Source organism: Tachyglossus aculeatus, chromosome 3, assembly GCF_015852505.1.
Source record: "Tachyglossus aculeatus isolate mTacAcu1 chromosome 3, mTacAcu1.pri, whole genome shotgun sequence".
NCBI lineage: Eukaryota > Metazoa > Chordata > Mammalia > Monotremata > Tachyglossidae > Tachyglossus > Tachyglossus aculeatus.
In genome coordinates this window covers 26,274,532-26,299,204 of record NC_052068.1, presented here as the reverse complement: position 1 = coordinate 26,299,204, position 24,673 = coordinate 26,274,532, and the positions used below count along the sequence as shown (strand labels likewise).

Here is a 24,673-nt window from a genome sequence, read left to right as displayed (position 1 = left end):
TGCCAAGTTTTCGGGGTCTAGGCAGGACATGATCCTTCCTAAATCCTTGCCAGGCCCTCCCTACAACCTCCCTGCCTTATATCATCCTCTCCTGCCCCACCCCTCCTTGCCCAGCCCTTCCTGACCTGCTCCACCCAGCTCCTCCTTCCCTGCCCCTCCTTCCCTTTCCCCTCCTTGTCCAGTTTCTCCCAGCCCTGCCCTAATAATAATAATGATGATGTTTGTTAAGCACTTACTATGTGCCAAGCACTGAACTTAGTGGTGGTGTAGATACAAGATAATTAGGTTGGATACAGTTCCTATCCCACATGGGACTCACAGGTACCCCATTCCACAGGTGAAACGGAGGCATGGGGAAGTTCAGTGACTCTACCCCAGTGCTTACTACAGTGTCTGGCATACACACTAAGCAATTACGGTGTCTACGCCGCAGGTCACGCCCCGTGCAGTGTAGATGCCCTTCCCATTCGACCAGGTAGTGACCACCTTCTGCCACACCCTGCCAGATGCACTCTGAAGTGGCTCCATTTGCCCGTCTCCCTTAGGAGTGTAGTGTAGACAGAGTTGTTCAGAAGCAGTTGCTCTGTGTTCCGTTTCCCTAGACTGGAGGTCTACACAGGCCGCAGGAGAGCTGCTATTTCCCCTCTCCCCGCCCTGCATGGGCGGAAGGAGCAGCAGTTGAGGGGCCAGAGGCGCTGGTCACAGGCCTGAGGACCAGTGTTGGGCTCCTGAAGTGAGGAACTCCGAAAGGCCAAAGTGGGGACGATACAGGAGAGCAGGGAATTTGGGCTAAAATTATCCGCAGGCCACGGAGCGGCACAGCTGGTAGGGGACTGGGAGAGGGGGGCAGCCGGCTGCTATTTTGAGCGCGGCTCTGATCTGGGCCGGGGGAGATTGACAGGACACGTGTGGTAGCAGCGTTGGCCGAAGGCAGAGCCTGGGGCTGATTCCCCCCCCGCGAGGGGGTGGGGGAGGAGAAGAGGGCTGGGGTCAGCGGGACGGGACAAGACAGGGGCTCCAGCCCCACAGGTTCTTTTTCCAGTGCGGTGTCCGAGCTGCCGGGGGGACAGGTTGAGCTGAGCGATGGGCAATGAGGAGGAGGTGCTCGTCCGGCTGTCTGGGGGTGCCCCCTGGGGCTTCCGGCTGCAGGGGGGTGCGGAACAGAAGAAACCCCTGCAGGTATCCAAGGTAAGGGGGAGGCCGGGAGGCCCAGCACGCCAAACTCTAGCCTGGGCTAGGACGGCTGGGGTGGAATAGGGCGAGTGGGAAGGAGGGCGTTTGGACTTGCTCAAGAAGCAGCGTGGCTCAGTGGAAAGAGCCCGGGCTTGGGAGCCAGAGGTCACCTGCTCAAATCCTGGCTCCGCCGCTTGTCAGCTGCGTGACTTCGGGCAAGTCACCTAACTTCTCTGGGCCTCAGTGACCTCATCTGTAAAATGGGGATTCAGGCTGTGAGCGCCACATGGGACAACCTGATCACCTTGTATCCTCCCCAGCGCGTAGAACAGCGCTTTGCACGTAGTAGGCGCTTAACAAATGCCATCATTATTATTATTATTGTGTGAGGAAGGGAGAAGGAAAGCGAGTGAGAGAGCGGGAAGGGGAGGGGCCTAAGGAACTCCAGTGGGGTAGAAGAGTCCACTCGTACCTCAAGTTTGAAGGAAGGGGTCATGGTCGGAGCTTTGGACGGGGACATTTGGAGGCCTGGTTGGTGGCGGGGTGGGGAGACCTGCCTCAGCTCCCTGTTCTCCAGAGGGCTGTCGCCAGGCTGGAGGTTATAATAATCAATCAATCAATCAATCGTATTTATTTAGCACTTACTGTGCGCAGAGCACTGTACTAAGTGCTTGGGAATTACAAGTTGGCAACATATAGAGACAGTCCCTATCCAACAGTGGGCTCACAGTCTAAAAGGGGGAGGCAGAGAACAAAACCAAACATACTAACAAAATAAAATAAATAGGATAGGTATGTACAAGTAAAATAAATAAATAGAGTAATAAACATGTACAAACATATATACGTATATATATATTATTAATAATAATAATTAAGGTATTTGTTAAGCGCTTACTTTGTGCCAAGTACTGTTCTAAGCGCTGGGATAGATACAAGATAATCAGTTTGTCCCATGTGAGGCTCACGATCTTAATCCCCATTTTAAAGATGAGAGAACTGAGGCACAGAGAAGTTAAGTGGCTTGCCCAAGGTCACACAGCAGACAAGCGGGGAGCCGGGATTAGAACCCACGTCCTCTGACTCCCAAGTCCGGGCTCTTGCCACTAAGCCACGCTGCTTGGTGGGGGCGGGGGCGAAGATGGGGGATCGGTTCCCGCGACCCGGGTTTCTAGACTGCAAACTCCCAGTCCTCTTCCCTCCTCTCCCTACCAAGCGCTCAAAGACTTTGGAAGGGATAGAATGTGCTCTTCTCCGATGGCCCCAGGAGCGATGGGAATGGATCTGAGGGGAGAAAAGGGTCAGGTCCGGCTCAGATGGAATTCCTCGCTTCTCCAGGCCGACATGTAGTCATCCGCGCCAACCCCCTCCCTCCTACTTTCTCCCTGCACCCCATGTCCCAATAGGGTTATGACCGGCGGGAAGGAGTCAGCCTGAGCGGTAATGCCCGAGCCACTAGCGCTGTAATCGATTCCTCGGCACAGGTTCTCGGGCCCGAAGCCTTGGGACCATAGCTCATCCATCATTCCCGACGGGAGTATCCAGACCTAGTGGGGATGGGGCTGTCACTTCGGTGTCCGTCGGCTCCACTGGCCGAAGAGCTGTTGGCCTTGGGCTTCTGCCCTGGGTGTGCAGTCAGTTCTGCCCCACAGACTGAAGAGCTGTTGGCTGGGGGGGAGCCAATTTTTCGTTTTGAATGTGCCGGAGTTGGGGGTAACAGGAGGAGGAAGAGGAGGAGTGATAGTATTTATTAAACACTTAACGGTGTGCAGAGCGTGGCATTAAGAGCTGGGGAAGAGTTGCAAAGGTGGAGTTAGATCCAGACCTCATCCCTCTAGGGGCTCACAATTTATGACTAGAAGTGGGGGAGTGGGCCGGAGCCAGATACATCAATCAATCAATCAATTAATCATATTTATTGAGTGTTTACCGTGTGCAGTCCGCTGTACTAAGTGACTACAACATAACAGATTTGGTAGACGTACCCTGACCACAACAAGCTTACAGTCTAGGGAGGGAAATGGACATTAAAATAAATTACGGCTATATAAGAAGCAGCGTGGCTCAGCGGAAAGAGCACGGGCTTTGGAGTCAGAGGTCATGGGCTCAAATCCCGGCTCCATCGCTTGTCAGCTGTGTGACTTTGGGTGAGTCACTTAACTTCTCTGGGCCTCAGTTACCTCATCTGTAAAATGGGGATGAAGACTGTGAGCCCCCCCTTGGGACAAGCTGGTCACCTTGTTACCTCCCCAGCGCTTAGAACAGTGCTTTGCACATGGTAAGTGCTTAATAAATGCCATCATTATTATTATTATTATTATATACATAAATACTGTGGGGCTGAGGGTGGGGTGAATAAAGGGTAGAAATCCAAGCGTGGGAGCAGTGATACAATAAAATATTAAAACAGTGTAAGGTACAAAGACAAATGCACAATAACAATGCACTCATCCAAGCGCTTAGTACAGTGCTCTGCACTCAGCGCTCAATAAATTCCATTGATGATGAACAAAATAGAAACAAAAGTCAATAAATTTGGGGTGCAGTATTGGTGAGTGGGACTTCAAGGAGGTGAGGTGTAAGGAAGTATGGCTTTGAGAACAGAGGTAGGAGCCTCTAACTCAAGCTCAAAAAGTCCCCAACTGGCTCCTGGCCTGATGGAGGAAAGAAAAGCTCTTCACTTCGTTCTAGAGCCTGATGAGGTCCCATGGGTTGGGTCCAACCTCATTACCTGGTGTCTACCCCATGGCTTAAAGCAGTGCTTGGCACATAGCAATTGCTTAACAGATACCATAAAAAAAAAAAAGAAAGGTCACGATCAGTACTGGAGCTCAGGGAAAGAAAAACAGAGGGAGAGAAAAGGCTAGAAAAGAGAGAAAGGGCAGGGGGGAGAAGTTTGTGGTATTTAGTTAAGCGCTTACTATGTGCCAAGTACTGTATTAAGACCAGAGTAGATACAAGATAATCAGATTGGACTCAGTCCCTGTCCCACAATAATAATAATAATAATAATAATAATGTTGGCATTTGTTAAGTGCTTACTATGTGCAAAGCACTGTTCTAAGCACTGGGGGGGATACAAAGTGATCAGGTTGTCCCATGTGGGGTTCACAGTCTTAATCCCCATTTTACAGATGAGGTAACTGAGGCTCAGAGAAGTTAAGTGACTTGCCCAAGGTCACACAGCAGACATGTGGCGGAGCCAGGATTCGAACCCATGACCTCTGACTCCAAAGCCCGTGCTCTTTCCACTGGGCCACGCTGCTTGGGGCTCACAGTCTAAGGGAGGAGGAGGAGGAGGAGGAGGAGGAGGAAGAGGAAGAGGAAGAGGAGGAGGAGGTCCTTATTCTCTCCACCATCTTCTACTGCCACCATCACCCATCAAGCAGCAGTGGCTGAGCCAACCAAGCCAAACTAATCGCCCCTGGGGCAGCAGAGGTGGACGATGGCCGCCCGAGCCTCAGGAGCAGGGTGGTAGTTCTGTAGACACCCCCAGGGGATTTTCCTAATCCCCTCAGTGGCTCCCAAGCCATGATAACCTCCTTGTCCTTGGACAACCGACCGGGAGACAAGATAGGCCCCCGGCTCCCACCAACTCACCTCAAGGTCCAGATGCGAGAGGAGCCTCCGATCCCGCTCCGGTGCCCAGCGGGAAGGAGCAGAACCCTTCCGCGTGCTGGGGCTGGACTGAGGAGCCGCTCCCTGCTCTTTCACCCTGTGTACACTGCACCTCTAATCAATCAGTCGTATTTATTGAGCGCTTACTGTGTGCAGAGCACTGTACTAAGCGCTTGGGAAGTACAAGTTGGCAACATATAGAGACAGTCCCTACCCAACAGTGGGCTCACAGTCTAACCTCCTCTTCAGTCAGTCCAGCTATTTATCCAGCTCTTACTGTGTGCAAAGCACTACACTAAGTCCTTGGGAGAGTAGAATATAACTATAAACAGTCACATTCTCTGCCCACAGTGAGCTTACAGTTTCGACGGAGGGTCAGACATTTACCTAAATAAATAAATTCCGGATATGGACATAAGTACTGTGGGGTTGGGATGGGGGAATGAATGAAAGGACCATTTCAGGGCGACACAGAATGGTGTGGGGGAAGAGGAAACAAGGATTTAGTCAGGGAAGCCTCTTGGAGGCGATTCATTCATTCATTCAATCGTATTTATTAAGCGCTTACTGTGTGCAGAGCACTGTACTAAGTGCTTGGGAAGTGCAAGTTGGCAACATATAGAGACGGTCCCTACCCAAGAGTGGGCTCACAGTCTAGAAGGGGGAGACAGACAACGAAACAAAACATGTTAACAAAATAAAATAAATAGAATAGTAAATATGTACAAGTAAAATAAATAGAGTAATAAATCTGTACAAACATATATACAGGTGCTGTGGAGGGGAAGGAGGTAAGGCGGGGGGATGGGGAGGGGGAGGAGGGGGAGAGGAAGGAGGGGGCTCAGTCTGGGAAGGCCTCCTGGAGGAGGTGAGCTCTCAGTAGGGCTTTGAAGGGAGGAAGAGAGCTAGCTTGGCGGATGTGCGGAAGGAGGGCATTCCAGGCCAGGGGGAGGACGTGGGCCGGGGGTCGATGGCGGGACAGGTGAGAACGAGGCCTAACGGTGAGGAGATTAGCGGCAGAGGAGCGGAGGGTGCGGGCTGGGCTGGAGAAGGAGAGAAGGGAGGAGAGGTAGGAGGGGGCGAGGGAATGGACAGCCTGGAAGCCGAAAGTGAGGAGTTTTTGCCTTCAATAAGGCTCTGATGATGGGGAAGAGGAATTGTCCCAATCTGTCCCTTTCCCCCTGATTGTGATTCCTACTGATTCACCCTTGCACTTGGATTTGCACCATTTATTCACCCCCCCGCAGCCCCATGGCGCGTATGCAGACACATCCATTATTTATTGATTTATCTGTATTACTGTCTGTTCCCTCCTCTAGACTGTAAGCTCTTCGTGAGCAGGGAACACATTTACCAACTCTTACGTTGTACTCGTCCAAGTGCTTAGTACGGTGTTCTGCACACGGTAAGTGCTCCACACATCAGATCGATCGATTGACTATGACCAGAGCGTGCCCTCCGATTCCTCAGATCCGCAGGCGGAGCCAAGCCGGTAGATCTGGGCTGCGAGAAGAGGACCAGTTGCTCTCCATCAATGGGATGACCTGTGCTGACCTCTCCCATGCCAGTGCTATGAGCCTCATCGATGCCTCTGGTACCAGCTTGCTCCTCGTAGTTAAGAGGTAGAGATGCCCCCCGGTCCCACCTTCTCCCTGACCGTGCCCCCTCTCCAGGCCCTTTCCCTTTCCTTAATGCCCAGCCTCTCTCTCCCCGTCCATTTTCAATTCCTTGCAGCTAGTAATAACAATAATAATGATATTATTAGTAATGATAATGATATTAATAATGATATAATAATAATAATATTTGTTTTATTTTGTTAGTATGTTTGGTTTTGTTCTCTGTCTCCCCCTTTTAGACTGTGAGCCCACTGTTGGGTAGGGACTGTCTCTATATGTTGCCAATTTGTACTTCCCAAGAGCTTAGTACAGTGCTCTGCACATAGTAAGCGCTCAATAAATACAATTGATGATGATGATGATGATGATGGCATTTGTTAAGCACTTATGACGTGAAAAGCACTGTTCTAAGCCCTGGGGGGATACAAGGTGATCAGGTTGTCCCACGTGGGGCTCACAGTCTTAATCCCCATTTTCCAGATGAGGTAACTGAGGCTCAGAGAAGTGAAGTGACTTGCCCGAGGTCACACAGCAGACGTGTGGCGGAGCAGGGATTCGAACCCATGACCTCTGACTCCAAAGCCCGGGCTCTTTCCACTGAGCCAAGCTGCTTCTAAAATAATGGCATTTGTTAAGAGCGTACTATGTGCAAAGCACTGTTCTAACCGCTGGGGAGGATACAAGGTGATCAGGTTGTCCCACGTGGGGCTCACAGTCTTAATCCCCATTTTACAGATGTCAGGTGACTTGCCCACAGTCAAACAGCTGACAATTGGCAGAGGCGGGATTTGAACCCATGACCTCTGACTCCCAAGCCCGTGCTCTTTCCATTGAGCCACGCTGCTTCTCTAGACGTAGTCTAGACGTACTGTCTAGACATTGACGTCTAGACAGTAGGCTCTTTGAGGGCGGGGCAACGTGTCCGCTAAGTCATTCATTCATTCATTCAACCGTATTTATTGAGCGCTTACTGTGTGCAGAGCACTGTGCTAATCAATCAATCAATTACTCGTATTTATTGAGCGCTTACTGTGTGCAGAGCACTGTACTAAGAGCTTGGGAAGTACAAGTTGGCAACATCTAGAGACAGTCCCTACCCAACAGTGGGCTCACAGTCTAGAAGGGGGAGACAGAGAACAAAACCAAACATACTAACAAAATAAAATAAATAGAATAGCTATGTACAAGTAAAATAAATAAATAAATAGAGCGATAAATATGTACAAGCATATAGACGTATATACAGGTGCTGTGGGGAAGGGAAGGAGGTAAGGCGGGGGGGGATGGAGAGGGCTTGGGAAGTCCAAGTTGGCAACATAGAGAGACGGTCCCTACCCGACAGCGGGCTCACGGTCTAGAATGGAGAGACAGAGAACAAAACAAAACATATTAACAAAATAAAATAAATAGAATAAATATGTATAAATAAAATAGAGTAATAAATACGTACAAACATATATACATATATACAGGTTGTACAACAGTAATTCTGTTGTACTCTTCCAAGCGCTCAGTACAGTACTTTGTACATAGTAAGTGATCAGTAAATACCATTGATTGATTGATTGATTGATTGAATGATAGCAACTTGTGCCTATGCGTCATGCTGCGCTAGATCCCTGGCCAAGGCGAACCAGAGGAGCAGCACGGCATAGTAGGGACCGTCTCTATATGTTGCCGATTTGTACTTCCCAAGTGCTTAGTACAGTGCTCTGCACACAGGAAGCGCTCAATAAGTACAATTGAATGAATGTATGAATGAATATCAGAAAGAATCAATCAATCAATCAATCAATCATATTTATTGAGCACTTACTGTGTGCAGAGCACTGTACTAAGCGCTTGGGAAGTACAAGTTGGCAACATATAGAAACAGTCCCTACCCTACAGTGGGCTCACAGTCTAAAAGAATAAGGGCCTGGGCATCAGAAGGTCATGGGTTCATTCATTCATTCATTCAATCGTATTTATTGAGCACTTACTGTGTGCAGAGCACTGTACTAAGCGCTTGAGAAGTACAAGTTGGCAACATATAGAGACGGTCCCTACCCAACAGCGGGGGGTTCTAGTCCTGGCTCCGCCACTTGTCTGCTGTGTGCCCTTGGGCAAGTCACTTCGCTTCTCTGCGTCTCAGTGACCTCATCTGTAAAATGGGGATTAAGACTGGGAGCCCCATGCGAGACAGGGACTGTGTCCAACTCTATTTGTTTATATCTGCCCCAGTGCTTAGTACAGTGCCCGGCACATAGTAAGAGCTTAACAAGTACCATCATTATTATTATCCACAAAATCTGGTCTCCCAGTTTGGGGTTGGGTTTGGGTAGGGGGAGACTGACACCTGGTAGTGGAGCGCCGCTAGGCAAGTGCAGTGATTTCACGCATGTCCCGTGAGTGGTCATCATCATCATCATCAATCGTATTTATTGAGAGCTTACTATGTGCAGAGCACTATACTAAGCGCTTGGGAAGTACAAATTGGCAACATATAGAGACAGTCCCTACCCAACAGTGGGCTCACAGTCTAATGACCTACTGGATCAACAAACCCCAATGTGTGCAGCAGTACCACCCAACAATCAATCAGGCAGTGGTATTTATTGAGGTCTTACTGCATACAGAGCCCTATAATAATAATAATATTATTATATTATTATAATAAGGCCTCCAGGAGGCCTTCCCAGACTGAGCCCCTTCCTTCCTCTCCCCCTCGTCCCCCCTCCATCCCCCCATCTTACCTCCTTCCCTTCCCCACAGCACCTGTATATATGTCTATATGTTTGTACATATTTATTACTCTATTTATTTATTTATTTATTTATTTATTTATTTATTTTACTTGTACATATCTATTCTATTTATTTTATTTTGTTAGTATGTTTGGTTTTGTTCTCTGTCTCCCCCTTATAGACTGTGAGCCCACTGATGGGTAGAGACTGTCTCTAAATGTTGCCAATTTGTACTTCCCAAGCGCTTAGTACAGTGCTCTGCACACAGTAAGCACTCAATAAATACGATTGATGATGATGATTGATGATGATAATGATGGCATTTGTTAAGTGCTTACTATGTGCAAAGCATTGTTCTACAATAATAATAATGATGGCATTTGTTAAGCGCTTACTATGTGCAAAACACTGTTCTGAGCGCTGGGGAGGATACAAGGTGATCAGGTTGTCCCACCTGGGGCTCACAGTCTTCATCCCCATTTTAATAATAATAATAATAATAATAATGGCATTTATTAAGCAGTTACTATGTGCAAAGCACTGTTCTAAGCGCTGGGGAGTTTACAAGGTGATCAGGTTGTCCCACCTGGGGCTCACAGTCTTCATCCCCATTTTAATAATAATAATGATAATAATGGCATTTATTAAGTGCTTACTATGTGCAAAGCACTGTTCTAAGCGCTGGGGAGTTTACAAGGTGATCAGGTTGTCCCACGGGGGGCTCACAGTCTTCATCCCCATTTTACAGATGAGGGAACTGAGGCCCAGAGAAGTGAAGTGACTTGCCCAAAGTCACACAGCTGACAAGTGGCGGAGCCGGAATTAGAACCCATGACCTCTGGCTCCCAAGCCCGTGCTCTTTCCACTGAGCCACGCTGCTTGTACTAAGCACTTGGGCGAATACCCTACAGGTGTGGCCCAGGCCTCCTGGTCTTGGCCGGATTTGGGTTAGGAAGCAGCACGGCATAACGGTTAGAGCACGGGCCTTTGGGTCAGAAGGTTGTGAGTTCTAATCCCGGCTCTGCCACTTGCCTGCTGTGTGACCTTGGGGAAGTCACTTCACTACTCTGGGCCTCAGTTACCTTCTCTGTAAAATGGGGATTAAGACTGTGGGACCCATCTGGGACACGGACTGGGCCAACCTGATTTACCTGTAACTACTCCAGTGCAAAAGACTGTGCTTGACACCTAGTGAGCGTTTAACAAATACCATTATTTGTAATGGTAGCAGTGTGGCTCAGTGGGAAAGAGCCCGGGCTTTGGAGTCAGAGGTCATGGGTTCAAATCCCGGCTCCGCCACTTGTCAGCTGTGTGACTTTGGGCAAGTCACCCAACTTCTCTGTGCCTCAGTTCCCTCATCTGTAAAATGGGGATGAAGACTGTGAGCCCCACGTGGGACAACCTGATCACCTTGTATTCCCCCCAGTGCTTAGAACAGTGCTTTGCACATAGTAAGAGCTTAATAAATGCCATCATTATTATTATTATTATTATTATTATTATTCAAAATCTGGGGTCCTGAGTCAGGTGCAGAGTGTTGTGAAGAGTGTGGGTGTGGATGCACATATGTACGTAATGGTTGGGAAGGATTGGTGTCCTGCTTAACTGGGTGGTGGATGTCTGTGATGCACGCACACGTGTGTGAGCGTGTGTATGTGTGTGAATGGGAATATGTCTGTTGTTGCAATTTACTCTCCCAAGCCCTTAGTTCGAACTGTACTTCGCACTCAGTAATAATAATAATGACGGTGTTTGTTAAGCGCTTACTATGTGCCAAGCACTGTTCTAAGCGCTGGGGAGGATACAAGGTGATCAGGTTGTCCCACGGGGGGCTCACAGTCTTCATCCCCATTTTACAGATGAGGGAACTGAGGCACAGAGAAGTGAAGTGACTTGCGGCTCAGTGGAAAGAGCCCGGTCTTTGGAGTCAGAGATCATGGGTTCAAATCCCGGCTCTGCCAATTGTCAGCTGTGTGACTTTGGGCAAGTCACTTCACTTCTCTGTGACTCGGTTCCCCCATCTGTAAAATGGGGATTGACTGTGAGCCTCCCGTGGGACAACCTGATCACCTTGTAACCTCCCCAGCACTTAGAACAGTGCTTGGCACGTAGTAAACGCTTAATAAATGCCATTATTTATTTATTTTTAAATTTTAAACACTAGCTGTAGAGAAGCAGCATGGCTCAGTGGAAAGAGCCCGGGCTTTGGAGTCAGAGGTCAGGGGTTCAAACCCCGGCTCCGCCAGTTGTCAGCTGTGTGACTTTGGACAAGTCACTTAACTTCTCTGTGCCTCAGTTACCTCATCTGTAAAATGGGGATTAAGACTGTGAGCTCCCCAAGGGACATCCTGATCACCTTGTAACCTCCCCAGCACTTAGAACAGTGCTTTGCACATAGTAAGCTCTTAATAAATGCCATTATTATTATTAGTAGTAGTAGTAAGTGCTCAATAAATGCGATTGAATGAATGAATGAGTGAGTGATGTTTGGGTTCCTTATGTGTCTACCCCAGAGTCTTCCTCTCCAGGCCCTCCGCTTTTCTAGGCTTCTCTCCCTAATCCCTCCCCGCTTCCCCTCAGCTTCAAGGCTGTCCATCCCCTCGCCTCCTCCTGCCTCACCTCCCTTCTGTCCTTCTCCAGCCCAGCCCGCACCCTCCGCTGCTCTGCCACTAATCTCCTCACCGTTAGGCCTCGTTCTCGCCCGTCCCGCCATCGACCCCCGGCCCACATCATCCCCCGGGCCTGGAATGCCCTCCCTCTGCCCATCCGCCAAGCTAGCTCTCTTCCTCCCTTCAAGGCCCTACTGAGCGCTCACCTCCTCCAGGAGGCCTTCCAAGACTGAGCTCCTTCCTTCCTCTCCCCCTCGTCCCCCTCTCCATCCCCCCATCTTACCTCCTTCCCTTCCCCACAGCACCTGTATATACATCTATGTGTTTGTACATATTTATTACTCTATTTATTTATTTATTTTACTTGTACCTATCTATTCTATTTATTTAATTTTGTTAGTATGTTTGGTTTTGTTCTCTGTCTCCCCCTTCTAGACTGTGAGCCCACTGTTGGGTAGGGACTGTCTCTATATGTTGCCAACTTGTCCTTCCCAAGCGCTTAGTCCAGTGCTCTGCACACAGTAAGTGCTCAATAAATACGATTGATTGATCGATTGATTCCCCGTTCCCCCACCCCTTGCAGGTCTGGGGGCGCGGATCCTGCGCGCTCGCCGTCCCCAGGGGAGCTGCGCGTCCTGTCTCCCCAAACTCCACTGAGCCCCGAGCCCACCGGGGCCCCAGCCGCCCAGCAACCGCAGCCGAGCAGCCTGCAGTCGCCGCCGAGCAGCGAGGCCTACTACGGGGAGACGGACAGCGACGCGGACGGTCCTCGGGCGCAAGAGAAGCCGCGCAGGCCTCGCCGCCGGGGTGCCCCCCGGTCCACCCCGCTGGACCAGATCTCCTCGTGGGACAGCCCCGCGGAGCCCGCCCCGCCCACCCCTACCTCCCCCACGCCAGGGGGAGGCCGGGGGAGCTCCCCCGGCTGGGACAGGGCAGGCCTCTTGAAGCCCCCTCCGTCGGAGGCCTCGCTTCTGCCCCAGGCCCCCCCCCCTCTCTGGAGCCGTCCTCATCCCCATGGTGGGGCCCGTGCCCTACCCTGTGGCCGACGAACTGACCACCAGCTACGTCCAGAAGGCCAAACAAGCTAGTGAGTTCCTGCCCCGTCTCAAACTCTGCCGGATCCCAGGCCCAACCGGAGCGACGAGGATGGAGTGGCAAGGGTGGCGACGGTGGCATCGCTGCTCGCCCCTCAGCCTCAGGAGCCCCAAAGGGAAACCGAGCGGGAGAACCGAGCGGGGTGGGGTGCGGGCCCCCGCACCCATCAGCACCCTCCACCTTCGGTGCTGAGGGTGCCTCGGATGGGCGGCAGCAGTCAAAGAAAATACAGGGAGAGGAGCAGTGTGGCCTACTGACTTAGGAGTCAGAAGGACCCGGGTTCTGGTCCCGGCTCTGCCACTTGTCAGCTGGGGCGAGCCGCTTCACTTCTCTGTGCCTCAGTTACCTCATCTGCAAAATGGGGATTGAGACTGGGCGCCCCATGTATCTACCCCAGCGCTTAGTAGAGTGCCTGGTACATAGTAGCGGCTCAACTAGCACCATAAAAAAAAGAAGAGATGGAGAGAGAGGCAACTGGTTTTGAGGAGGGAGTGGCTCCAAGACACCTTCGGTCAGCAGCCTTTTTCCTAGGGCTGAGCATGCCACCATAGAAAAACAGTGCAGGAGGCAGGGCTAGTGAGGGAAATCTCAAAGCTCAGGCTTTGTCACAGGGGCTAAAGCCTGCCCTTTTTTTGTTATGGTATTTGTTAAGCGCTTGGTTTGTGCTAGGCTCCGTACTAAGTGCTGGGGAAGATACAAGCTAATCAGGTTGGACACAGTTCCTGGCCCATATGGGGCCCACAGTCTTAATTCTCATTTTACAGATGAGGTAACTGAAGCACAGAGAAGTGAAGTGACCTGCCCGAGGCCACACAGCTGCCATGTGGCAGAGTCAGGATTAGAACCCGGGTCCTCTGCCCCCCAGGGCTGTGTTTCTTCCACTAGGCACTGCTGCTTCTCTGGCCCATCTCATCCTAAAGGGCAACCTGACCCAATCTTTGAACCCACTCTCCCTTCTTGGGCTCGGACCCCGGTGCCGAGGCCTGCCCCAACCCAGACCCTGGACCCCAGACCCCGCTGTAATTTAGACCTCATTCTTCCTTCTCCGATCCTCCAGTAACGGGTCTGGCTTACTCCAGCTCCCATTCCTTCCCAGGCACTTGATCCCAAATCCTTCTCCAGTCAAGAGCGGGATCCCAGATCCCAGTCCACTCTAGACTCCCAAGCCTCAACCCTCAATCTCAGACCCCCAAATACGGCTGCCAGTACTATTCCAAATCCAAGAGTGGACCTCCACTCTTGGACCTAATTGAGAATCTGTTTCCCAGTTCCTACAATCCAGGGTGTTCCCATGGGCTTTTGAGTTTTGTCTTTCAGCCCCTTTCCGTGGGGAGGGGTCCTGGGGAGGGAAGAGGGCAGGGACCATTCTCAGTACCTTCCCCCTACCACGGCTGGGTTATTTTTTCCCACTTGAATCAGTGTGGTAGGAAGGCCCAGCTGCTCCTGCCCAGCCATGATGGGGGATGGGGGGCGGGCGGGTGTCAGGGTGTATTTGCAGGAGCACAGTCAGGGCACGGTAAGTGACTGAGAGGGACGTCAGGTTATATTTGCAGGCCAACAGAGTCAAGACTGGTAAGGGGCCTGGGGGCACGTGTCAACTATTTGCAGGTACGGTGTCGTGCGGCCTATCAGGTCTGAGTTGGGAAGGGATTGTGGGGTGGGCAAGAGGGGGGCTTACGCTCCAGGGAAGCTGTGATGCTTGGCTTTGTCTGCCTTCAGTGCGGGTCTGGTCTGTGATCATTATTGGGGTCTGTAGATGAGAGAGGAAGATTTAGGGAGAGAAGAAGGGAGGGAAATGGGGGAGGGTGCTCAGTGCTCCTTATCTGCAGAAGGAATGTAGAACAGGGCTGAGGGGGGCTCTGTTTATCTGAGGCAGGTTTCTATTTATGGTTCCTGCTGCGGAGCCAAAATCGAGAGTAGCCCTTCCCGCCCAGCTCTTTCCCAAGGGCTTCCCTGCCACCCTCGCTGTGTCAGTGGGGACTCTGGGCAGGAAGGCTATGGCAGGGAAGAGAAGGCATAGCTCTCTAACTCCTCCCCCAGCCTTAGCCTCCCCTTCCATGGGCTTCCCGGCTCCTCTGCCCTCCACCTCTACCCCGATTCCCAAGTTTCCCCAACCCCAGCCAGCCCCAAGCTCAGGATCTCCTTGTTTCAGGTCCTCCATAGTGATTCCAAGTTTCGGTGACCGTTGAGCCACATGGCCCCTCTGGAAAGGAGGTTGTGGGGTGCCCTGATGGAGGAAAAGACTAGGGTCCCCAGAGAGGCACCAAAAACCCGAGAGAGAGAAACTCAGACCCTGTAGAGAGGACGGAAGGGCTACTTAATGGCATGTTTTGGTTTGTCACCGGGGCTTCTGGCAACATTATCATTCCACCGTAAGCTAGAGGTCATTCAACAGCAGAAGTTAGGATTCTAGCGGCACTGCCCACAACCCCAAATCCTGGGACAGCTGTGAAATATTCCAGGTCTGTTCTGGGGGAAATGATGCCCTGGGCAAGGAGGTGGGGGGCAATTCTGCTTCCCTCCCTTTCTTTCTCCTCCCCGCCAGTCCAAAGAATCCAGAAGAGACCCTTGGACACCCCCAGGCCCCCTTACCAATAGTTCTGAGGAACTGAATGAGGGGGCTGAGCCTCTTGGGCTTCCCTCTGGCCCGTTAGTACCCTCAAGGAGAGATCAAGGACCAGAATTTAGCCTAGAATATACTTCCTCTCTAAAGGGCAGCTGTGGACCCGGGCCACTGGATGAATTCCAGGCCACCCTGAAGCTGCTTAGGAGCCCCTGGGCCAGCCAGCCCATAAAGATATATCAGTGTTAAAAAACCCAGGGAACTTTGGTCAGTCTTAGCTCTTGGTCTTAGCACTTTCGACTCGGCTTTTTGGTGAAAAATCTCAGAGACATCACTGAGCACTAGTCCTTTTCCCTGACTTTGCCACACCCTCCACCTCACGTGGAGATACGATGCTCGGCCTGGAGGTATTTTTGGCTGTGCAGACCTCATGTCGCAGGCTCGAAAGGCTCATTGTCTTCTCTATCGGGAGGGGTGGGGAGGTGGGGACAGGTGCCCGTGTCCATCAAGTCCGGCGGTGGGCTGGGCGGGAGGGAGAGGCCGAGGCCGAGCCAGAAATAGCGGGGTGAGCTCACAGCTGCTGGCAGTGGGGGCCGGAGACAAAGGGCGACTTTAAAAGGCGCGGGGGCGACCGGGGGGCTGGTCCTGCTCCAGGAGCCTCTGCCCTTCGTTCCACTCGGCATGGAAAGCTGTGAGCCTCATGGCCGCGGTGGCGGGGACAAAGTTCCAGGCCCAGCCCCCAGCTCTGAGCACCCTGACCAGCCCTATGCAGGTACTGCCCCTCTCCATAGCTCCAGGGACCCCGGAGTCTCCGGAGGGCAGGGAGAACCTCGAGGGGATCCTTCAGGACAGATCTCCTCCCGGACCGTCCTGTGGCTTCCTCCTCCCTTGGGGCTCAGGTGACAAGCCAGTTATGTGGCTGGGTCCTGGGAGTTATGTGTGGTTACGTGTGTGTGGGGGGGTGTACCTTCATCTGCGGGCACGTTTATGAGCAGCGAGCGAGAAAAAACATGCACATGAGTGACCGAGCCTGTGTGAAGATGCAGTGTGAGTTCGACAAAAGCTGGAAGTACGTATATATGAATGAGAATGTGGGAGTAAATGTAGGAATACTCGTGTGGGTAAGCGTATGAGCATCTGTGAATGGAAATGAACCGTTAATATGTGGGTGTGCTGTGTATAGTGTGGGGTTGGTACTGAAGCCAGACAAAGGTTCGGGGCTGGGGGAGAGGCCGGCGGGGGGTTCCTGGGGTCAGCCAGGCACCTCTCAGATGACTCCTGCTGGACTCCGCCTCCTCCACTCCCCCCACGTGGTACCTGGGGGGCACGGGCACTGCCAGGAGCTCTCCTTGCACACGGCTCCTGAGCACTACCCCGTTGTGGCTCTCTGACCGGACAGCCTCCTGGCTGAGCTCGCCACGGCGGCAGCTCCGGCCTCAGAGGGAGCCTGGTCTCCTCCGCTCGGTCCACATCCTTGAGATGTCCTTGGTGTCCCGCTCCCCACTCGGGGAGTCTAAGACTCATAGCTGTGAGTAGCATTGAGGAGGGAGGAATGGGGCAATGGGTTGTTGACCTGATGTGTGTGTGCGTGCGGATGGTCCAGGATCCTTGCTGCACTGTCGGCACTGGACTCTCCGCAGCGGCACTCTGGGATGGGAGGTGGGTACCTGGGTGAGGAGGTGAGGAGGTGGAGGTAAGTGGGAAGGAGGCTGCTGAGTGCTCTTGGTTTTCTGAGGGCCAGTACTGCCCTGGGGGCATTTTATAGATATTTGTGACTCAGCTGATGATCGCGGGCTCAGTGGACAGCCAGGCCTCCACAGCCCTGCCTGACCTAACTTGCTGTAGGAAGAGGTGCTGGATTTCCAGCCACACATTCAGGGCCGGGCGGAAGGAAAGGGGGCCTCGGTTTGATCTGCCTCTCTGCTTTTGGGAGAACTCTGGAATGTCCTCAGGAGAAGTGACCCGGAGACGGGGGAATGTGGGGGTGGGGGGAGTGGACAGTAAAGGGGTAGTGTGCGGCCAGCTGGGTCTGGCCTCCCTTACGGTTGTCCTTGGTTTCACCTTACGTTCTCTCCCTCTCCCCACTTGATGCCCCTTATCTCTGCTTATCCGGCCCCCGGTGGACCCCGCGTGGATCGAGCAGGTTGAATGTGAACCGTGGGGCCGAAAGCCCCGGGGTCCAGCAGAGCCCTAGAGCGGACGAGAAACAGGAATTGTGGGGAGGGGGCCTTGGAAGCCCCCGGGGAGGCCTGGTGTGGACGAGGGCTAGGGTTGCGGCCTGTGGGTTGGGGTGGTCTCGGGACCGCTGACACCATTTCCCCGGTCTCCACGCCCTCAGAGCTGCAGCACGCAGAGAGCGTTCAGGAGAAGAACGTGAAGGAGGCCAAGACCAAGTGCCGAACCATCGCTTCGCTGCTGACCGACGCACCCAACCCCCACTCCAAGGGGGTGCTTATGTTTAAAAAGCGGCGGCAGCGGGCCAAGAAGTACACCCTGGTCAGCTTCGGGGCCGGGGCCGGAGCCGGAGCGGGGCCGGGAGCTGCCGAAGAGGAGGAAGAGGACGGCGTCCAGCCCACCAGCGAGTCCGAGCTGGACGAGGAGGCCTTCTCGGACGCCCGCAGCATGACCAACCAGTTGGACTGGGACAGCGCTTATCTGGACATGGCGCCTCCCCGCCCGGAGTCAGCAGGGGGGCAGAGCGGGGGCCGGGTCCTGAGCGAGGCCTCGGGCCGGGGGGCGCAACTGTTTGAGCAGCAGAGGCAGCGGGCCAGCTGGAGCTCCCAGGAGCAGCTCCCCACCCCGGCCCGGCCCGAGGACGTCCCTCCGGGCCCTCCGGCGCTGCTCAACGGGCAGAGCCCTCCACCTCCACGGGCTCAGAGCACCCCCCCGGGAGCGACTGTCCCACCCCGGGGCCCTTCGCCCGCCCCAGGCCCCGTCCCTGGGCCCAGCCCCCTGCCTCTGGAAGGCTTGGCCTTCACTTCGACCTCTGGCCTCTTCAACCGATCAGCCAGGCCATTCTCCCTCGGAGGCCCGGCCCAGCGTCCGGTCACCTCCTCCGTCGTCTTCCGGCCCCTAGGCCCCAAGAAGATCGTCGAAAGCCCTGGTCCGGCCCCACCCCCGTTCTTGTCTCCTTCCCCAGCGGGACCCAGCTCTGCTCCAACCTCTTTGACACCCACCTCAATTGGGGGCCCTGATCCGGCCCCAACCTCACTCGCATCCCCTTCCCCCGGAGGGCCGGGCCCCGCCGCCCCGTTCTCCTCTGCGGGGGCCTCGTGTCCAACTCCCGGCCCTGTGCTGGCCACCACCTCACTCTACATCCCCGCCCCCGGGCGGCCCGTCACCCCGCTGGGGGCCGGGAAAGCTCCCGAGCCCAGGTCATCCCCCGGCACAACCTCCACAGCCATGACCTCCACAGCCTCCATCTTCCTGTCTGCACCCTCGCGGCCCGGTGCCCGGCCCCAACTTCCCACGGTCACCCCGACCCCGCAACGGGCCCCTGACTCTTCCCCAGCCCCCGCCCTCCAGCGCTCAGGGGGCCCCGAGGCCCCGAGCCCCCGGGAGCAGCGGATCGCCGTACCGGCGGCTCGCACCGGGATCCTGCAGGAGGCCCGGCGCCGGGGGGCCCGAAAGCAGATGTTCCGCCCCGGCGGCGAGGAGAAGAAGAACTCGCCGAACCCGGAGTTGCTGTCGCTGGTTCAGAACCTGGACGAGAAGCCCCGGGCCGAGCCGGCCGGGGCCGGGAGCAGGGCCGGAAATGGACCGGGGGCCGGGAGCAGGGCCGGGAGCGGGGCTGGGGGGGCCGAGTCCGGCCCTGAGGAAGACTTCCTGAGTCTGGGGGCCGAGGCCTGCAACTTCATGCAGTCGCCGAGGGCACGCGGGCTCAAGACCCCGCCACCCGTGGCCCCCAAGCCCTCTCCCCAACGCCCCCCAGACCGCCTGGTAAATGGTGCCGTGCCCCCGGTCCCCGCTCCGGAAGGGCCGCGACTCCAGGGCAGGGGTGGGGACCTGTTTGCCAGGCGTCAGAGCCGGATGGACAGGTACGTGGTGGAGGCCACACCTGGCCTTCGGGCCCGGCCCCGTAGTCCCTCCCCCACTCCCTCGCTGCCCTCTTCCTGGAAATATTCACCCAACATCCGAGCACCGCCCCCGATCGCCTACAACCCCCTCCACTCGCCCTTCTTCCCCCTGGCCGCCCGCCCCCAGCCCAGCAAGGCTGAGACCAAAGGGCCCAAAGCGGCCACCATCAAGCAGGGGATCAAGGCCATCGATTCCATGCGGCACCAGCCCTACCAGCTTAAGGCTGCCATGTTCTGCTTCGATGAGGCTCCTCTGGCCGGTCCTACCCCGGGCTCCCAGGGGCCGCCCAAGACAGCCCGGGCCTGTGAGATCCGCCGCTTCTCCACCCCAGCCCCGCAGCCCACCGCCGAGCCGCTAGTCCCCATCGTCCTGACACCCCGGGCTGCCACCACGTTGGATGAGCCCATCTGGAGGGCAGAGATGCTCCCAGAAAATCCCAGGAGCCCCTCGGCTCTCGGCCCAACTTCGCCCCAGGAGTTCTCTCGGCCCCCCGACCCGGGCCGTGGCACCTCCCCGAACCCCTCGACCTCTGGATTCCAGGTGGCCCGGCCCCGGTTCTCTGCTGCCAGAATAGGGATGCAGGCCAACGTGTGGAGACCCGGGGCAGGGCATCAGTGAGCCAGGCACGGCCCCTCAGAGCTCCTGGAAACAGCTTTGCCACCCGAGCCCCCCCCCCAGACCCAAGAGACCGAATTGCTTCTCTGTTCCCTCTGGATCCCTCTCTTCCCACCCTCTCTGCCTTTCCACCTCTCTCCAGCGGTCTCTCCCTCTCAGTTTTAATTACAGTGAGCTGTTTGAGCCCAAGTGTAGGCACAGAAGGAGCTCCCGAGACAGTTCGCTTTGGGAAAGCGGAGTTGGGAAGAGAGGTTCGCGAGCAGACCGCAGACGAACTAGAGCAGTGTCCTTGAAAGGGTCTCTGCCCCTTTTCTGAGTCACTTCCTGCTTGCTCTGTGCCCCCCGAGACATGTCCGCCTGCCTGCCTCACGGTCTCGGGCTCATTTTCGGATGCGATGACGCCCTTAGAGTGTCCGGAGACTTCTCCATCTAATCCCCTCTTCGTTCCAGTGACCTCCCTCAAACCGGCCCCCTCGCTCACCATATTCTGGTCTTGTCCGTAGCTCCGGTTAGCCGGATGGGAGCTCAGAGAGAGAGGGAAGAGGAGAGGGCTTCGGAGGAAATCCATTTCAGATGGAAAGGAAGTTTGTAGATGTTGGGGTGAGGCTTAGAGGGCTAGAAGTTACTTGAGACAGTGAATGCATAGTCTGCAGGCGTTGAGGGCTCAATGCTCCTCGGGACAAGGGAATGGGGAGGGAGAGCTCCTCGGGAGACTAAAAACAAGGCAGAGTGGGTATCTCTGACCTGGAAAGGTTTCTTAAGGGGATGATACTTGGGAAAGTAGGAAGTGGAAAAAGGGTAAGTAAATTCCAATGGAGCAGTGGCCCCGTTCCCAGTCACTGCAGGACTGAGCCACTGTATTTATTGAAGCCAAAAGTTTTGAGAACGACTATAAGGCATTACCCAAACTTCTCCTTGGGGGAAACCCAGAGCCCAGGAGGCAAGAGAAGCTGGAGGGAAGAACATAAGCAGAGTTTGGGGTGGAAGGAGAGAATGAAGAATGAATAAGCAGAGCCTAGGATGGCTTTGGCGGTGAGAGGGGAATTGGCAGAAACCGTGGAGAGTGAGAAGGGTATTAATGGAGCCTGGTGTGGTGGGAAGGGAGAGGTGTATTGGTTGAGCCCTGTCTTTAGGGAAGGGAGGGATTGTTGTCAGAGCCTAGGGGAGGGGAGCAAAATGATTACAGAACCGAGGGTGGCCGCAGATACTTAGGGGTGTTGGCCCAGCTTGGTGGGAGATGGAAAAGGCAGCTTTCAGAGTCTGTACTTTCTGTGGATGTATCTAAACTTGCCCCATCTATCCTTCTCAAGTGCAGAAAGTCTGCAGGCGTCCATTTCCAGACAGCCACAGGCAGCACAGGCAGAGAGCACCAAAAGCAGTGTTCCCCCCATGTCCTCATCTGTAGACAGCGCCGGGAGTGAGGAGAACCAGGCTTTTCTGGCAGAGTTCCCAACAGTTAGGCAGATCGAGCAGCAGAAATGGAGTTCTCGGGTCAAGCTCACTAGCTCTGTGCATGACAAATCCCAGCCCCTTTGTGCGGGGCGGGGCGCCAGAAGGGAGCAGTGACAGAAAATCAAGCCAATTCCTCCTCCCTTAGCAAGCCTCGCTCAGATTTCCCTCCAGTCCACAGCCCCCTGGCTTCTGCCTCAGCAGAGTAACCGTCGCAGGAGCCACCCAGCCCCATCTACAGAACTGAGTTTGCTGCTTGACGTACGGAAATCTTGTTCGTTTCTTTGGTTTAAAGACACCTCGTTGTGGAAAATGCACAAGAATAAACTTGTGTCCTGCACCTTCCTCACTGCCTTTCCTTCTGCTCTAATTTTCTGTCTCCGCAACCCTCAAGAAGAAAACTCCCTGTTCAGGAGCCTGTCGGACCCCAGGATTCTTTAGGAATCAGCACTGTTGCCAGGGCCAGAGTGGGAAGAGAGAAACTCCAAATCCCAGACCCATGCTGCCCCTTCCATCTGAGGACCTCCTTCTCTGCTCTCAATCATGGACCTGGCTCTTCTGGGCAGAAGTTGAAGGATTCAATACCAAGAACGGGAGAGGAAGGGAGGCCAGAGTTTAAAGTGAAATCAAATACTCTTTCCACCTCCAAATAAAGGCCTCAAAATGCTAAGGAGAATTTTTAAGAAGCCCAGGGCCTACAGAAGCTAATCCTTCCCCACAGGCTACAGTGAATTTCTAAACAATTCAGACCCTATCTCCACACCCTTCAAATACCTCTAATAGTTTTTTTAAGTAGCATTTATTAAGCGTTTACTATGTGCAAAGCACTGTTCTAAGCACTGGGGAGGTTACAAAGTGATCAGGTTGTCCCACAGGGGACTCAGTCTTAATCCCCATTTTACAGATGAGGGAACTGAGGCCTAGAGAAGTTAAGTGACCTGCCCAAAGTCACACAGCTGACAATTGGCGGAGCCAGGATTTGAACCCATGACCTCTAACTCCAAAGCCTGTGCTCTTTCCCCTGAGCCACGCTGCTTCTCCACACGTTGCCCATCCACATCCGCATCAGACAGAAACTCCGTACCGTCTGCTATAAGGCACTCAATCAGCTCTCACTCTCACTGATCTCATTCATTCATTCATTCATTCATTCAATCGTATTTATTGAGCGCTTACTGTGTGCAGAGCACTGTACTAAGCGCTTGGGAAGTACAAGTTGGCAACACATGGAGACGGTCCCTACCCAACAGTGGGCTCACAGTCTAGAAGGGGGAGGCAGACAACAAAACAAAATAAAATAAATAGAATATGCACAAATAAAATAAATAAATAAATAGAGTAATAAATACATAGAAACATATATACATATATACAGTTCTGAAGACTGCAGGCTACGTTTTATCACAGGCCACTGATCAAGGTGGGTTTGATTAGAAGACTGCTGAACTGTTTCAAGAGTTTACCAAAAGTTTGAAGGGAATAAATGCTAGAATAAAAGTACTTATGAATGTGTAACAACAGAAATGATCTCCTACTGCAACCCAACCTGCCCACTTTAATCCCCTAACGCCAACCTCGCACTCATCTATCTCGACGACGATTCCTTGCCCACATCCTCTTTCTGGCCTGGCACTCCCTCCCGCTTCATAGCCTATGAACCCCTGCTCTCCCTACCTTCAAAGTCTTCCTGAAAGCATTTCTCCTCTAAGAGGCCTTCCCTAATTAAGCCCTTATTTCCTCTACCCGCCCTCCCTTCTTATAATAATAATAATAATAATAATAATAATAATAATAATAATAATAATAATAATAATTAAGCGCTTACTATGTGCAAAGCACTGTTCTAAGCTCTGGGGAGGTTACAGGGTGATGAGGTTGTCCCACGGGGGGCTCACTGTCTTCATCCCCATTTTCCAGATGAGGGAACTGAGGTCCAGAGAAGTTAAGTGACCTGCTCAAAGTCACACAGCTGACAAGTGGCAGACCTGGGATTTGAACCCGTGACCTCTGACTCCATAGCCCGGGCTCTTTCCACTGAGCCACGCTATGTGTTTGGCTGTGTAATCCTTAAGTGCTTTGATACACACCCCAGTCCCACAGTACTTACGTACATATCAATCATATTTATTGAGCCCTTATTTTGTGTGGAGCACTTCACTAAGCACTTGGAAAAATACAATATAACAGAGTTGATGGACCTATTCCTTGCCCACGAGACATTCACAGTCTAGAGGAGAGACAGACGTTAAAATAAATTATGGATATGTACGTAAATGCAGAAGGGATGAGGGTGGGGTGAATAAAGGGTACAAATCCAAGGGCAAGGGTGACACAGAAGGGAGAAGGAATAGCAGGAATGAGGGCTTAGATGGGGAAGGAATCTTGGAGGAGTTGTGATTTTAATAAGGCTTTGAAGGAGAGGAGAGCGATAGTCTGTTGACTGTGAAGGGGAAGGGAGTTCCGGGCCAGAGGCAGGATGTGGGCAAGGGGTTGGCAGTGAGATACAAAAGATCAAAGTACAGTGAGTAGGTTGGTTTTAGTGGAGCCAAGTGAGCGTGTTGGGTTGTAATAGAAAATCTAGCAAAGTAAGATAAGGAGGGAAGCAGTAAGGTGATTACGTACTTCAGACCCAATGGAGAGGAGTTTCTGTTTGATGCAGAGGTGGATGGGCAACGACAGGAGGTTCTTGAGGAGTGGTTTCCCATGGAATATAACTACTATTTCCCCTATCTGTAATTTATTTCAAGGTCTGCCTCACCTGCCTCTCTATATGTTGCCAACTTGTACTTTCCAAGCGCTTAGTACAGTGCTCTGCACACAGTAAGCACTCAATAAATACGATTGATTGATTTTCTCTTCCTACTTGCTTCACTGCTCTGGTCTCTTTCCTTCCTTCTAAATGCCAAGAAATGAAATGAAATGTAAGCATCTTGAGGGCAGGGATCATGTCTACGGACTTCACTTCATTATATTTTTCCCAACTGCTTAGTACAGAGAGCAGCGTGGCTCAGTGGAAAGAGCCCGGGCTTTGGAGTCAGAGGTCATGGGTTCAAATCCCGGCTTCGCCACTTGTCAGCTGTGTGACTTTGGGCAAGTCACTTCACTTCTCTGGGCCTCAGTTCCCTCATC

The 24,673-nt window shown here is 53.2% G+C and overlaps 1 protein-coding gene across 1 annotated transcript; it reads left to right on the top strand.

Moving 5' to 3' along the window:
- The first annotated feature begins 1,038 nt into the window (after positions 1-1,038).
- Positions 1,039-21,889, top strand: SYNPO2L (synaptopodin 2 like). The gene is given in 5 exon segments (XM_038744386.1): positions 1,039-1,188; positions 6,262-6,413; positions 12,329-12,728; positions 12,730-12,832; positions 17,742-21,889. Coding segments are annotated over 5 exon segments (3,117 nt in total). The 5' UTR covers positions 1,039-1,083; the 3' UTR covers positions 20,099-21,889.
- The last annotated feature ends 2,784 nt before the right edge of the window (positions 21,890-24,673 follow it).